The sequence below is a fragment of the Tursiops truncatus genome, chromosome 1, assembly GCF_011762595.2.
Source record: "Tursiops truncatus isolate mTurTru1 chromosome 1, mTurTru1.mat.Y, whole genome shotgun sequence".
Classification (NCBI taxonomy): domain Eukaryota; kingdom Metazoa; phylum Chordata; class Mammalia; order Artiodactyla; family Delphinidae; genus Tursiops; species Tursiops truncatus.
The window spans coordinates 45,121,687-45,137,693 of record NC_047034.1 but is presented as its reverse complement, the minus strand read 5'-3'; the positions used below and the strand labels follow the sequence as shown (position 1 = coordinate 45,137,693).

The 16,007-nt window shown below is 33.8% G+C and overlaps 1 protein-coding gene across 9 annotated transcripts in view; it reads left to right on the top strand.

Annotated features, from left to right (window-relative positions):
- SWT1 (SWT1 RNA endoribonuclease homolog) overlaps nucleotides 1–16,007 on the top strand; it is a 96,295-nt gene that overhangs the window by 35,928 nt on the left and 44,360 nt on the right. For all 9 annotated transcript variants that reach the window (XR_012331156.1, XR_012331157.1, XM_019952723.3 and 6 more), the window contains 3 exons: nucleotides 3,792–3,940; nucleotides 7,597–7,784; nucleotides 10,462–10,593. Coding sequence is in view for 7 of the 9 variants with exons in the window: in XM_019952723.3 (XP_019808282.1) it covers nucleotides 3,792–3,940; nucleotides 7,597–7,784; nucleotides 10,462–10,593 (469 nt within the window). In the remaining 2 variants the exon portion in view is untranslated. The remainder of the gene's footprint in view (nucleotides 1–3,791; nucleotides 3,941–7,596; nucleotides 7,785–10,461; nucleotides 10,594–16,007) is intronic.

Genomic DNA, 16,007 nt, shown 5'->3' with positions numbered 1-16,007 from the left:
ATGTATGATTAAAAAAGAGTTTCTGCTAAGAAGCAAAAGATGCGAAAAGCCCTGGTCTAATGTTATTAAAGTCTGTGTTTTATTGATATGATTAAGGAAATAAAACTTGAGAGGGTAAGTGATTTGTCCAAAGTGAACAACTAGATTTGTCTTGCTATACCTTTAAAAAGCAAAGTATAACCATTGTTAGGATGTTCAGTTGGTTCTTGACTTTTCTTAAACTTCTAACATGAAGTGATCTATTCTGTTTATTATTATATGTATTAGTTATATCCTGTCTACTTTTAAAAAAATAACTGGGTATATGTGAGCCTTTACATGACCACCTGAGTACAGGAGGTTTTAAGTTAGGCTTTAAGGTACAAGAGCCAGGTAATGAAGAATAAGAAAGATAGTTTTACTATAAAGCATGTGAAAATAATTGAACACCCTTGAACACAGATTTTGACACTAAGCTTCCTGGAAACTAAGATAAAACAAAAACATTCTATGGAGGGGTATGCCAGTTCTCTCTCTCTCCTCAAGTATAAACTCTTTGAAAACGTTTTATATCTTTAAAAACTTCCCCAGGGAATTTAAAGTGCCTAGTCAATACCTTATGACTTATATATGGAATAAGTCATAAGATGTAAGTCAATACCTTATGACTTATATATGAATATCTATTTTTAAAAGCTACTGATTTTTTAAAAAAAGACACACTTTCCAGGCATTGATCTTTAACTATGGAAAATATTTATTGGAATATTATTATATAAGGAATATATATATGGAATGACATACTGGACATGTCTCCAAAGCAGTTTTACAAGATATATAGAGACATTGTCCATATCTTTTACTAGGGGCATAATTTAGTTGGTTCTATCTAAAGAGAAAGTCCATAGGGCTTCCCTGGTGGCACAGTGGTTGAGAGTCCGCCTGCCGATGCAGGGGACACGGGTTCATGCCCCGGTCCGGGAAGATCCTGCATGCCATGGAGCGGCTGGGCCCGTGATCCATGGCCGCTGGGCCTGTGCGTCTGGAGCCTGTGCTCCGCAACGGGAGAGGCCACAACAGTGAGAGGACTGCATACCGGAAAAAAAAAAAAAAAAGTCCATAAATCATCTTGAACAAGATTTTCAGAAATGGGATATCTAGTTGCCATCTTCCATTTGTCCGTTTTTCCAGGGCTAGGCACTGTTTTGCTCTTACACACAGCTTAGAGGTAGTAGTTAGTAGCTCTAACTATTTCTTTCTAGTAACAAGAAAACTGAAGAGACAGTGACTGCTCCTTTTGCTAAAAACTCATTTTGAGGATTATTGTGTGCATAATTTATTGATCCTTGATCTGAAAGAATCTGATGCCTAATATTTACTGACTTGTGAAGAACACATAATAGAATTATAAAAATGCCTTCTGCTCTAAAATAATTTCGAATTAGAAAAACTCACAGTTTATGATTTTGTTTATAATCTTTTAATAGTATCCTTAGCTGTTGAATTATACATGTGTTTAACTACAGTATACCAAGCGTGTATCTTTAGATCAATTTGTAGAAAATTGTGTAGAAGATGAGTGGTAGCTTTTTCTGACTTTGTAGTCCCTATTAACTTTAACCTAAATAATTATTGATCTTATATAAGCATTATTTCAACTATATAGATTTTATGTTGTGTCTAGGTACTGAATTGATCATTGTTATTATACTTTTGCCCATAATCTTAGTAAAGAATTCTTGTAAGACAGAAATCAAATGATTAATTCAAGGATATAAGCCTTACCAAACATAGCCTACACTGGAGAAGCACCCTTAAGAGAAGTTGTGCCCAATTTCTTTTTCTGAGGAGATTTACCTACATTCTGTCTTCTGTAGCATCTCTCATCTCTTCTTTTCCCATAGGAATTTAAACTAGTCATTGATTTAAAAAATAACTAGGGGCTTCCCTGGTGGCGCAGTGGTTGAGAGTCCGCCTGCCGATGCAGGGGACACGAGTTCGTGCCCCGGTCCGGGAAGATCCCACATGCCGCGGAGCGGCTGGGCCTGTGAGCCATGGCCGCTGAGCCTGCGCGTCCAGAACCTGTGCTCCGCAGCGGGAGGGGCCACAACAGTGAGAGGCCCGCGTACCACAAAAAAAAAAAAATAACTAGAAGTGTTTTGTAAGGAGATAGACTGGTTGTTTGCTTGATAAAAGGGAAGCCAGAAGCTTGGCTATAACCATCACATTAGATTAGAATTTCTGAATTTGTGTAATTAATTATGAAAATCTATTTTTTATTTTCACTTAACCTTTCAATATTTCACAAGCAAATACTTGTTGTGTAAGTTATACAGAGAAACTCTTTATTTTTTTTAACTCACAGTGCCAGTGAAAAACCATGCCAGTGTTTCAGACTATAACAGAATTTCTGAAGCTGTGAGCATTAAAAGAAAACAGAACAAACACGTAGCATGGTTATTTTAAATGCCTTCAAAATCTATTATGTAGTATTCTGTCTTAATAATAGAAATAGGTTTTTTTCTGTTCTGAATTTTGGTGACATAAGAAAGTTATTCAACTTCATTGTTCATAACTTTGAATCTGAAATTATTGACACCACTTCTCCCAATTGGTTTGAGAACTTAATGCAGGCGATTTTAGTTCCTTGAGAGAAAATTGTTATATCTTTAAATTATTACTTGTAGATTAACTCACTTTGCTAATATATGGGGGGAAAAATTCTACTAGCGTCTCTTGCCCACAGCTCACTGTTACCCAAATTGCTTACTTTTCGCTGAGGTTATATTGTGTCCAGAGAGAACACATTTTCAATAAATCTAGTATTACCTTTCATGTAATGAAGTTTGAAGGTAAATCACTACATGATAACTGAGTTGATTATGAAAGGTTCTGCATATAATTTAAGTGCTTACCGCCAAAATGTGACTCTCTGATACCTCAACAGTAATATGTATACAAACAACCTCAGTTTTGAAAATCTGTGGTTTAACTCGTTTGGTGGTTATCTCTCTTCTGAAGAGTTTAATGTTCTTTCATTTTCTTTTACTTTTTTTAAATTGAAGTATAGTTGATTTACAACGTTGTGTCAGTTTCTGGTGTATAGCGGAGTGATTCAGTTATATATATATATGCATATTCTTTTTCATATTCTTTTCCATTATGGTTTATTAAAGGGTATTGAATATAGTTCCCTGTGCTATACAGTAGGACCTTGTTGTTTGTCTATTTTATATATAGTATGTTGCACATTTTACTTTTACTTTGAAGTTGACCTTGTTGAGGGACATTCTGGAATCTGAATATAGTCTCGGTATCCAGGACCCACAAGGATAGCAAAATTCTCAATGCTCAAGTCCCTTATGTAAAATGGTATAGTATTTGTGTATAACCAACACACATTCTCCTGTATACTTTAAATCATCTCTAGATTATTTGTAATACCTAATACAATGTAAATGCTATGTAAATAGGTGCCAGTGCACAGCAAATTCAGGTTTCACTTTTTGGAACTTGATGGAACTTTGTTGCCAAATATTTTCGATTCATGGTTGATTGAATCTATAGATGTGGAACTGGTGGATATGGAGGGAAGGCTGTACAGAATACCAGAATGAACCCCAAGAACTTTGTCTAAAACTAAGTCTAATTGTTGCTTTTTACACAAGAGAGATAAATTAGGAGTAGCCTATAGGTGTAAATGCATACGCTTCTTAAATTTCATAATTATTATTACGTTGGTTTTCCAAAAACATTTTTGTGTTGTATACTCATTCTTACATATTTTTTCCTTCTTAATTTTCTGTTACCAGCTAACAATGCAGTGGATTTTACAACAGCGAAATTGCTGCTTCAGGATTCTAAAAGTTTGCTACATGCTTTCAGTACAAGGTCAAATTATGATGGTATTCTTCCACAGGCCTTTGCTCAAGTAAACAAACTACTCCAAACATTTATAGAGGTAAGATACCTTTGGAATGCCACTTAGAGTAGCTAATCACATGCGTTCTAAAAATGTATTGGGCAGACAGCAGTAGGTAAAAGATTTTAACTTATTCTAACATACTAAAAGTAAATATTAAGTGAATTGAATGGCGAGTAAGCAATCCTTATTACAAGTTATAAAACACATCCTCTTGTGGAAGCAGTGTCACAGCAGTTGTTGGGATTTTATGTTATTTCATTTATGAATAGAAGAAAGCTATGCATTGTTGCTGACTACTCATTTTTCAGTGCTCCTGACCAGTGGATCACAACATGCATCAAGATACTTTGGAAATTTTTTAAACATTCAGATGCCAAGGCCCTCTCAAATTTTACTGAATAAAACTTCTGGCAGTGGTACCCAGTAATGTTTTTGTTCTTGTTTCATGTTTTATTTTGAAATAGTTTCAAACTTACAAAAAAATTACAAGAGTAATATAAAGAATTCTCATATATATCCTTTACCCCTATTTCCCAATGTTAATATTTTATCACATTTGCTTTATTGTTTTCCCTATCTACCTGTCTACTTATCTAACCAAAATATTTTTTCTGAACTGTTTTAAGAGTATGATGCAGATATCATTCTCCTTTACCCCTAAATATTTCCATATATTTATATCCTAAAGAATAAGGGTATGTTATGTAACTAGTATAATTAATCAGAAAATTAGTATTGACATAATTATCTAACCTGCAGACCCTATTCAAACTTGCCAATCGACCTACCAATTTTTTAACAAGTCTCCTCATGTGAGTCTTACGCAGTCCACCTAGCACTGATGGCCTTTTTGCCCCTTTAAAATAACTATGGGAGTTTTGTCCCTGGTAATACTGTATTTCTACAGTCTCGTAATTTCAAATCTAGAAAATTCTGGATAGCTTATATGCCTGAAATTGCTCAAAAAACTCAGCATCACAATTACTAGGTAAGCTATTAATGGTACTTTCATCTAGTATGTATATATCATATTCTTTTTTTCTTTGAGTTATTGGCCAGGTTTTTCTCAATGATTTTTTCTGGTAACATAGGTCCCACTACTTATGAAGTAATGAAAGGATTAGATGATATTATACTTAGTCATAGTTGGTGAGGAAAGAACTTACTTGCTTAAGAGAGTATCTTACAGAGTGAAAAAGCATCTTTTTGATAAACTCATAGGAAATATATGATAATTCTTGAGGAAATAATTGATTTAAGGGGTGAATGATCTTTTGGTTTAAGATGACCAAAACATCGGTAGTTATATTTTTCTATGGCAAGTGTGACTTTTAGAACCGTTAGTAGGGAAGAATGGACCTGGAAATGTAGGAGTTGCAGCTTGAGTACTGTACTTGAACTGTGTAGGGGAAAATACATTATCCTTTTCCCTCACAGAACTGAGCCCTGAACCCCATCTTTACTGAAACAGACATGGTGAACAAGATGAAAAGTTCACGATACTCACAGGCTTAGCAGTTTTTGAATTAAAATTATTGAGAATAAAAAAAATTAGGATTGACTGAGATAAAAATGTTAATGAATATCAAGATTCTTTCATCAATTGGAAACCTAGCAATGGGAGTTACTATGAAAATGTGATGTTAAAATTTAGTGTTGTTTATCACATAATGGTATGCCTAAGATATATTGCCTCCTTTTAAAAATATTGAATTATTACTTAGTAAGTTATTTCTTCTTGGATCCTGATTTTCCAGTTGTCACATTGGTAAGCTTCAAGAAGGCAAGTGGCAAAGAATCTAGTATCCTCATTAGTGCATTTCCCTCAACACTCGGCATTAGTCTGATTGCTTGAAACAACCTGTGTTGTTTCCACAGTTAGAGCTCTCAAGTGTTGCTTTATTTTCATGTTTGAAACAATTCATTGTCCCAAGTCAGCCAGGAACATTGTGATTTAGCTTGGGCTTTTAAAATACACTTTCAATAGGGTTTTGTTTTGTAGAATACATTAGATTTGATATATGACCTGAATACTTAGTCATGTGTCACTAACATGAGCAACAACAACAAGTAGATTACCTCCAGGAATAGAGTATCTAAATATAGTAACTATAAAAAGAAATTCCCCCTATCTGAATTTACCAAGTGTAGAAAATCTGGAAAAGAGAAATATTCATTATTTGTTTGCTTCTGAGAAACAAAAATGGGAAGTTAAGTAGCATCATTTTCCAGATTTTTGTATAGATGGGGTGGAGAAAAGGATATATATTTTTTTCTTTTATAAGCCGTTTAACCACCATAAAAAAAAAAGACTTGCTCTTCCAGGAGATAGAATAATTAAAATAAGTCTTGTTAATAAACTTTAGGCTTGTGTGCCTCAGACTTCCCATGCTGACTAGTTGTGTTTTTACCTTCTGGTTATTTAACCTCTCTGAGCCTTAATCCTTTCTTTTGTAAAAAGAGTATAATAATCTCTGCTTCAGACCTTTCATGACAAATAAATGAATATTTGTAGAGCACTTAGTGCCTAGCACATAGTCAGTGCTATATAAGTGTTTGAAAAAGCAATCCATTTGCATAGTTGTATACACTACTGTTTGACAGCTGAGGAAAAGCACTATGTGGTGAGTAAACACATTTATTTCAGAACAAAATACATCTTTCCATTCATGTGTATTTATTAAGTTCATAATTAATGTAAACAGGCAATTTTCTTCCTGTCTCAAAAGAAATAAAAGGGAAATATTCTCTTTATAGTTGGAGAGAGATTATAACCCCATTCATAGACTACTGAAGGTCAAATTCTGTTCATGCCTCTTAGCATCTGTGTGACCTTGCATGAGTTACTTATCCTTTCTGTGCCTCAGTTATAAAATATAGATAATCACAGATGTAATTGTGATGGTTAACTTTCTATCTATATATAAAGTTCTAAGAAAATTATAAGTAAAGTTCTTAGAAAATTCTTGTACATGAGAAATGCTAAATAAATATTAACTGTTACAGTTTTGGAAATTTCCTTTCTTTTTAATTTGATAAACATGAAACTAATAAACCATGAATAATCCATGAAGCTAACCTTTGAGATCATACTTTTATCAACAAAGGAAACCTAGAGATTTTATTTAAGTTCACAAAGAAGTTATAGTAGTGCCAAGTCAAAAAACCCAAGTTAAAATCATAGTTAAAACTTCTTTTCCATTCTATCAGATATATTTTTCACCTAAGTTAATATTTTCCCCCAAGGTGATTTTTTTAAAAAATCACTTGAACCAGTAGTATCACTCTTTTACCCTGCTTAAAAATATGCTCAGATCTATTCTTAAATACTTTTAATTGGTCATGCTATTTACTGTACCATCTCCTTCCGTCAACTACCAAACTTCTTAAAAGAGCAGTCTATAACAGTTGTTTCCATTTCTTTGCTCACTTATTTCTTCATCCCTTACAAGTAGAATTCTACTTCTATACTCTGTAATAAATAGATTGGAAATATTGTTTGATATAAATGGAAAAGGAAATTTTTTTTTAGCTCTGATGCTATTCTGGGAATATTCTGAACATAATCAAGGACAAAGAATAATCAGCACTTCCCAGAAAGCTAGAACATTTGTAAGCAACAATTACCATTCTTTTTCTCTCACTTACTAGTGAAGGATTGGCTGCATATTATGTAATTCTTATTTCCCCAGGTCAAGGCAAAACTTAAGCAAAATCCTTCAAAAAATACAGCGGGTAAAAGGCAAGAAGATAATTCTTTGATGAAATCTAATAACCAAGAAATCACCATTTCCTCAGGTTCTCATCTTCCCCAACCCAACAGGCATCAAGAGATCTGGTCTATCCTAGAGAATGTTTGGATTACAATATATCAAAACAGGTACTAAATTTCCAAGAATTTTTGAGTTTTAGGGTTTTCCATCATTACTCTTATTCATTAAATAGTTAGTGTTTGGGTTGTGAGTTTAACAATATAGTTTGTACTAGATTATCTTAAGGGGGCCTTTTGTCAAATTTGTACCCTTAGAAACAGTGATGCTTAACTAGGGGTGCGCATCACAATTATCTGGAGAGTTTAAAAAATATATATGCCTAGGTTCTAAGAAGTGCTGATTCAGTAGGACTTAAGTGAAGCCGAACTAGTGCTTCTCTCCAGGTGATTCAGATGTGAAACCTTGATGAGAATCATTGCCTATATATGTCAAAACCAATGAATAGTCACCAAGATTAGCTAAACGAATTAGCAGGATACAAAGCCTTAATCAGATTTAAAATAATGTAAAGAAAACATCAGTCTGGATAAGGGAAAATTCATGTAAAATTTTTTTAAAAGAAAGATAAATACTTTTACTTAAAACGGAGAAATACTTATATTTCATACACGTGAAGTATTATGGTCTTGGTAAAATGAAAAGATAGAGACCATTTGTGAGTAGTCTTTAAATAGGCTGCTGCTAGAGTAACTTAAAAAATTATTGAAAACAACTGGTTTTAAAGTAGGCCGACGCTCCCTTCCATACTTTTCCCCAAGCCTATAGTCTTTATATAATTAATATGTTAATCTTACTACGTGCTTTGTGGTATGATTTTGTCTCGAGGGCCCAGTTTGTTGTTTTGGATTAAGATCATTTATCTGTTCTAGTTGTCTACAAGAGCAGCAAAGTAATATTAGCACTCCACTTAAACATCTGTTCTCAATCAGTCATAGATTTGGGACCCATTTTTAGTCCTTGACAACAATTAAAAATCTTTTTCAAACAAATATATAGTCTGTTATCCTAAAGAAATAACGATATCTGACATGTGAGGTAAAGAAAACATTTAAAATTTTGTATTTTCATATAAAGCAAAGGTTTTGTTTTGTCCAGTCTTAATGTATTTTTAATGTTGTGGCTTATCAGATATTTTTGTTAGCCGAAAGTTGTATATGCCAGAAATGATCACTTTAAAAATAAAGTAGTTTAAAACAATATCTAAGATATTTTAATGTTCCTTTCATTTAGAAAACATTTGAGTACTTTATGTACCTTAGAACTGACCTATAATATACATACAATTTGTGTTGGATGTTACAGAGTTCTTGGTAATTTCTGGATAATAGACTTACATTATAGTACTTCAGTAAGTGGAAAATGCTTATATTATTTTATCAGTATATAGTTTTTAAAGCCTACTTTATTGTTTCCCATGCCTGGTTGTGTACCAGAGTCACTGTAGAACTTCTCAACATATTCATGTTTGAGCCTTTCACATAGAGATGGTCATGTGAAGATCTGGTAGGCCCTATGCACAATTTTTATAAAATAAAAAAAATAATTTTTATAAAACTATTATTAGAGCACCTATGCACAACCTTAAAGAGGTTGGGGTTAGCAGATGTAAGCTTTTATATATAGAATGGATAAACAACAGAGTCCTGTGATATAGCACAGAGATCTATATTCAATATCCTACGATAAACCATAATGGAAAAGTGTATAAAAAAAGAATGTACATATATGTATAACTGAATCACTGCTGTACAGCAGAAATTAACACAACATTGTAAATCAACTATACTTCAATAAAAAATATTGAAAAATAAAATAAAATAACAGAAATCTATTCACTCAGTTCTGGAGGCTAGAAAGTCTGAAATCCAGGTGTCTGCAGAGTTGGTTCTTTTAGGAGGTTCTGAGGGAGAATCTATTCCATGACTGTCTCCTAGCTTCTAGTAGCTGCCAGCAGTATTTGTAGATATATCATCCCACTCTCTGCCTTTGTCTTCACATAGGGTAGTGCCCACCCTAATCCAGAATGACCTCATTTTAACTTAACTAATTACAAAGATCCTATTTTAAATAAGGCCACATTCTGAGGTTGTGGGTGAACATGAATTTTGGGGGGACACTGTTCAGCCCATACAGTATATGTTTTGATTTTTATATGGTTGTTATTATTTGAGTACATTTTGTATACCTTAATTTTTCTGTTTCATAGATGGCATAAGCATCATTTTAATAGTTGTTTGGTCTTTCATCAGGTGGCTAATTTACTATTTATTAACACTTTTTTTATTGTTGAACATTTAGGTGATTACTAATTGTTACCCAGTTATGAATAATTATTAATATGTGATAGATTTCTAAAATTGGAATTACCAGAGTAAAGTGTATGAACACTTATAACATCCAGTTTCAGCAAACTCTAAATCTGATGTCTGATTTTTTTTCTTCATCCTTATGTACAGGAGTACTGTCAGTACTTACGTACTGACTTGAATATAAATTGATATTATTACTTCCCTTCCATCTCTTATGGTCTCTTAGAGTGAAACATTATTCACATAGCTTTTACAGTATTACTTTAGATTAGACCTGTATAGTTGTTGATCCATATCTTTTGCATGAATGGTAGCCTGGACATTCACAAGTTAGTCTTTTATTTCTAATTTAAATAGATTAGCACTATGAGAGAGGAGTTTTAAATATTACCTAATTTTATACACTAGAAATCGAAATACTTGAATTACACTAAATACGCATGTGTACCTACGAGCATTTTTTTCTCTATTTTAGCATGGATGTGTTTCAAAGATTGGGCTCAAATTCAGCTCTGATGTCTTCAAAAATAGCATCATTTGAAGAAGCATTTGTATATCTTCAAAAGTTAATGGAAGCTGTTAAGGTTATTCTTGAAGGAATTCAGAGGTAAATACTAACTAATTTTAAAGTTTATTACTTTTATCTTTCTTTTAGGTTTATCAGCTTTTTCAGAGTTGCTGGGAGTCTTCCAGCAAGTTTTATAAACTAACGGCTTTTAGATTTAACTTCTTTCCCTCCCTTGCAAAGAATCCCTGTTTCTAATTTGGACCACACAAATGTTTCCACTTTTTTCCTTTCTAGGAAAAAATAGACCAGATTATAAGCTTCATAAGGAACTTTATTTTCTTTATTGCATAACTATAGCTACAAGAACAGTGCCTGACACATAATGGGCACTCAGTAATTACTTGTTGAATGAAAAATATGTGTTAAGGTAATTATCACTGCCCTTTAAAACCAAATATATGTTAATGTTTGTAAACATGATTGATTTCATCCAATCCAGTCTCACAGTACCACAAACTGAAAAAGTTTGAGAAGCAACCTAGTTTTATGATGCTTTGAGACTTAATACATACGTGATTATTTTAAATATTTGTGACGTATATAGAAAACATAGTCCCAGAAAGGTATAGAATGGACCATACCACCTGTGTCGTGTGAAGTCAGATGTTTTCTTTTGTGGCACTGAAGAAGAATACTAAACTTAATCTTGCAATTTTTTTCTTTATGTTCCAAAGTTGCTTGACCTGAATTGGCATGCAGCTTGCTGACAGAAAAATACTGTTCTTTATAAATTAAAAAAACAAAATCAAAACTGATTTAATTTTAGCATGTCCAAGTTTTAAAAACTTGGATTTTTGAAACAATAGCAGCTTTTGGTTTTGTTTTCATTTCTCTTTACGGGTTTTTGGAAACTTCATCTCGTTGTTAATGTACAAAGCATTTGTACCTCTTTTTGGATCACTTGGCTAATATGATTCTTAGAATAAAAAATTACCAAAGCTTTTTGCCACTCTTAAGTTACTAATGAATTGAAGATGTAACAGATCCCAAGACAAGTTAAGTATCATCTCTAAGTGCATGTAGTCTTTTTTTATTTAAGGCAATATCAAACAAGAGTAGCTCTATGAAGAAGAAATAATTCAGTTCTGATGTTAGCTATGTAAAAGCTGTTGCGCATGCTACATTGCATAAAAGCCATGCTTGACACATTACCTTTTCTACAAAAAGTAGGGATATTAGTCTGAATTCAATTACTCAACAAATGTTTATTGAGCACTGCCTGTGCTTGGCATCATGCTAGCTCTGGGGAATCAAAGATAAATGAGATGCAAACTCTGACTCCAATGAGCTTGTAGAAATAGTGCAGTCACATTGAAACAGATAATTGCAATAAAGAGTTATTGATATTTTAATAGGATTACAGGCAGTGGAGCCAGGGAGAGTCTGGGAAAAGATGAGACTGGATCGAGGTTAGAGGGGAATGACTTATAGGCTGCATAAAGCAGTTTCCACTTTATCCTGTAGGCTAGTATTTCACACATCCAGAGCTGTCAATTATGTGCCTTGACAGAAGTGTTTCTGGTCCAAAAACTTCAGAAATATTGCATATTATATTACCCACTCAGAAAATCACTGTACATCCATTAATAGCTTTTATAGACTTTGCTGTAGAGAAAGCTTCTTAATTTTAGAAGCTTTAAACATATTGTTCCCTCGACCCCACCCCAGAGATTCTGATGGAATTGGTCTGAGGGTGTGCCTAGCTGTCAGGATTTTAAAAATTTCTCCAGGTGATTCTAATGTGTAGGCAGTGTTGAGAACCACTAGCCATTATGCTTAACCAGGTGTTCTCAGAGTGTGGGCACAGAACTAGCATCATCATCACCACCTGGAACTTGTTAAAAATGCAAATTCTCAAACTCTACCAGACCTCCTGAATCAGAAACTCAGGGTAGGGCCTTGCAGTCTGTGTCCTCCAGGTGATTCTCTGCAGGCTAAAGGCTGAGCACCATGGGCCTAAGTGGTGCTCAGCCCTGGTGGCCAATTCTAATCATCTGGGAGCTTAAAAAAAAAAAAAGAGAGAACAATGGCTGGGTGCTGCCTTAAACCTATTCAATCTGATTCTCTGGGGGTGGGACCTGGGTGTATGCATTTTTATAAACTCCCCTGGTGAGTCTCATGTGGAGTCATGGTTGAGAAAGTATAGCATGTACTGCTTTCATAACTGTATCTAAGGAAGTAAATACTTGAATTTTAAGGCTGATTCAGTTTTGTTAATCTTTCCTGTAAGTGTACAGACCTCCAGGAATAAGAAAATGTTAGTTGTTCTGCTACTTTTTATAATGTGACCTGGAGTAAATTGTCTTGAGCCTCAGTCTTCATCTATAAAAGAGGCATAATAATGCCTTCCCAGAGCTTTTCATAAAGTTATTGTGCTTTGAAAGTCGGGTGTTGGTATAACTAACCAAACCAGCGATTCTCTGCTTATTTGCTGGGGAAGATAAGAGTTCTAGATCTTATCCCAGATTTACTGAAATCACAGTATCTGTAGGTATTTTGTAGAGGAGGGAAGTTGTATTTTTAACAGGCTTTCCAAGAGATTTATATGCAGTTGGTGGGGGACCACAGTTAAAGAAATTAATCCAACCTCCTGTAATAAATATAGTAGAACCTCTTGAGTTACCAGCAGAGGGCATTATGATTAAAAAGTTTGCCCGTTTAAGCATTCATTAATCAATGGAAACTACTAAAATTGCAAGTTTTTTTTAAACCTTCAAACAGTGGACATTTGAAAAAAATATAGTAAAAGTTAATATATATTGTTTTGTCAAGTGAATATGTGGTCTTAAAATCCTTTAAAGAACAGTCATGTTGGGGCTTCCCTGGTGGCGCAGTGGTTGAGAGTCTGCCTGCCGATGCAGGGGACACGGGTTCGTGCCCCGGTCTGGGAGGATCCCACATGCCGCGGAGTGGCTGGGCCCGTGAGCCATGGCCGCTAAGCCTGCGCGTCCGGAGCCTGTGCTCCGCAACGGGAGAGGCCACAACAGTGAGAGGCCCGCGTACCACAAAAAAAAACCAGTCATATTAAAGTAAGTTCAGTTAAAAAATTGGAGGTTGGCTAACTATGAGTGGATTTTTAAACGTTGAAAAATACACTCAAATTTGTAGTGACTACAAATTCATTAGTATTTTGGACGCTTACTAAAATGAAATAGTTTCATTTAGTTTTGAGATGCATGCTCAGTGAATATATGTCAACTCTATTTCTTTTTATTATAGCAGATGATTTATAGTGTTACATTAGGAATCAATAATAGATGACCTGTTAACTGGGTCCTTCAGTTAAAGAAGTGAATGAAAATGTGTTTGTTGAACTAAGAGTTTGGGCTTCTAGTTCAGATCTTTCCCATTGTAGCTGACTTCAGGCATGTCATCTACCCTCTCTAAGCTACAGTTTCTTTCCTTAGTAAGTGAGAATACTCATCTCTTCTTCACATGATGTGTATGAAGATACTTTTTAAACTGTAACATATTTACAAGCGTTAGTCTTTATTTTCTCTTTAAAGCTGATATGTTAAATGTGAAATGTTTAAAAATGTGTTATTTCAATTTTAATAGGGGTCTAAACATGATTGCCATAAGTTAAGATTGAAAATATTGATGTAACAGTTGTTCGTTCACACAGTTATACAATTAGGGACAGAATACCTAATTTGGTAAAAGTTGAAAATGGGATGGGAATATTGCTGATTTCTATACTTTCTGCACACTTTCTTCTTGGGTAGGAGAGTGAACTTATTTGCTATTGGTTTAGAGATTGCTTCTGTCTTATCTTTCCTTTTATACATATACAGGATTAATTTGAACACTTTCGTTAATGGTTTTCTTATCTAAACACTAGTGAACTAGTCAGTACTCTTTCCATGTAAACAAAAGTGCTTTAAGATTTATTTTTTAGGGCAGTACAATCTAGTCTCATATTATACTTCAGTGAACTTATGTCTAGATTGATCAAGTTACTCTCAAGATCACAAAAACCTTTTGTTCAGTATATAAAGATTATAAAGCTTCATTTGGAGTGAAAAATTAATCGGAGAGTCCTATGGCAAATTGTAAAACTAAGAAAACTTCTCCTTGTACATTAATCAAAAAACATTAAATGTCTTGTGCTTAGATTGACATATCTACAAAGTTAACTAAACAGGTCATGTAATCCAAATCTGAGGCATACTATAAATGTGTGCAGCTTCAACCTGAAAGATAATACTCACAACAACCATGAGTGTATGTTTTTGTGTCTGTGAAGTAGATGATGAGCTGCCTGGTTTAGAAGCAGAGGAGAGGAAAGGGGAAGAGTGAGGGTAGGAAATTGCAGTCTGCCTACGTTTTATAATCATGTTTGTGTGTTTCACCTTTATAAAATAAGATTGAAATTATTAAAAAGAAAAAAAATGCAAATTGTAGCATTTGAATCCAAAACTATAACTAGACCATGCTTAAGTGTGTATATTCATTTTATCACTTGGTTTAATATGTAAAACTTTGTATTTCTGTGTCAATTTCATGAACTCTAGATTTCCAGCTCAAGTAGCCTTGGATGAAGTGGTTAAAATAATGTTTTCTCAATTTCATATTTTGACTCTTATGGGGGAGTTATCAATAACTTGGCACATTTTTGGGGGGAGGGAGCTTTTTTTATATGAGGGGATATCTCAAGTTTAATTAATTAATTAATTTTTATCTCTTAAGCTTAGATGATTTTTTTCTCTAGCTGTCATATTTGGTTTATTTTTAAATATAGACTGAGTGCTAAATGGTGCCTTGGACACAGTCATATTCTGAGTGGACATTCATTTGTGATCATAGTACATGATTGTGGAAAATGAGACTTCTGCTTGAATTTAGGAAAGGAAGATGATTAATTTTTGTCATCTTCAAATGCTTTTAGTAATCTTCAAAACCTTTGTAACCTCTGTTACATTTCTGTGGCTTTGGTTTGAAATACCTTATAGAGCTGGTTTTCTAAAACAAAACAATTATAATCACGAAACTGGGGATTTTTACGTGTGTGTGTTATTTACATATATAAATTCTTATTAAGTCTCACAAGAAAGAATTTCCCTATTACACTCTTACCCCATTTTAACATAAGAACGAAACATATACTGGTATAACCATACATAATTCCTGGGAAAAGGAATCCTACAATCACAGCAGTTTTTTATATCTACTAATGAATTAGTAGCTTCAAAGAGTGTGGAGTTCGCATTTGAGAGAATATTAACTTAAAGATATTGTATGTTTTGATAGCTGACCTCTTGAGATTTTAGAAAGGTTATTTAGGGAAGGTCATCCTTTGGTTGACACAAAGATAACACTCTTTAGGCTGTTTTATAGATGAAGTTAATTGTTGAAACAAAAGTTTTTATGAAAGATGTAGAAAATAAAGATGTTAAAATTAGTGGCTTTTTAGCATCTTGACTCATTGCAGTGTGCAAGATGTTCCGCCGTTG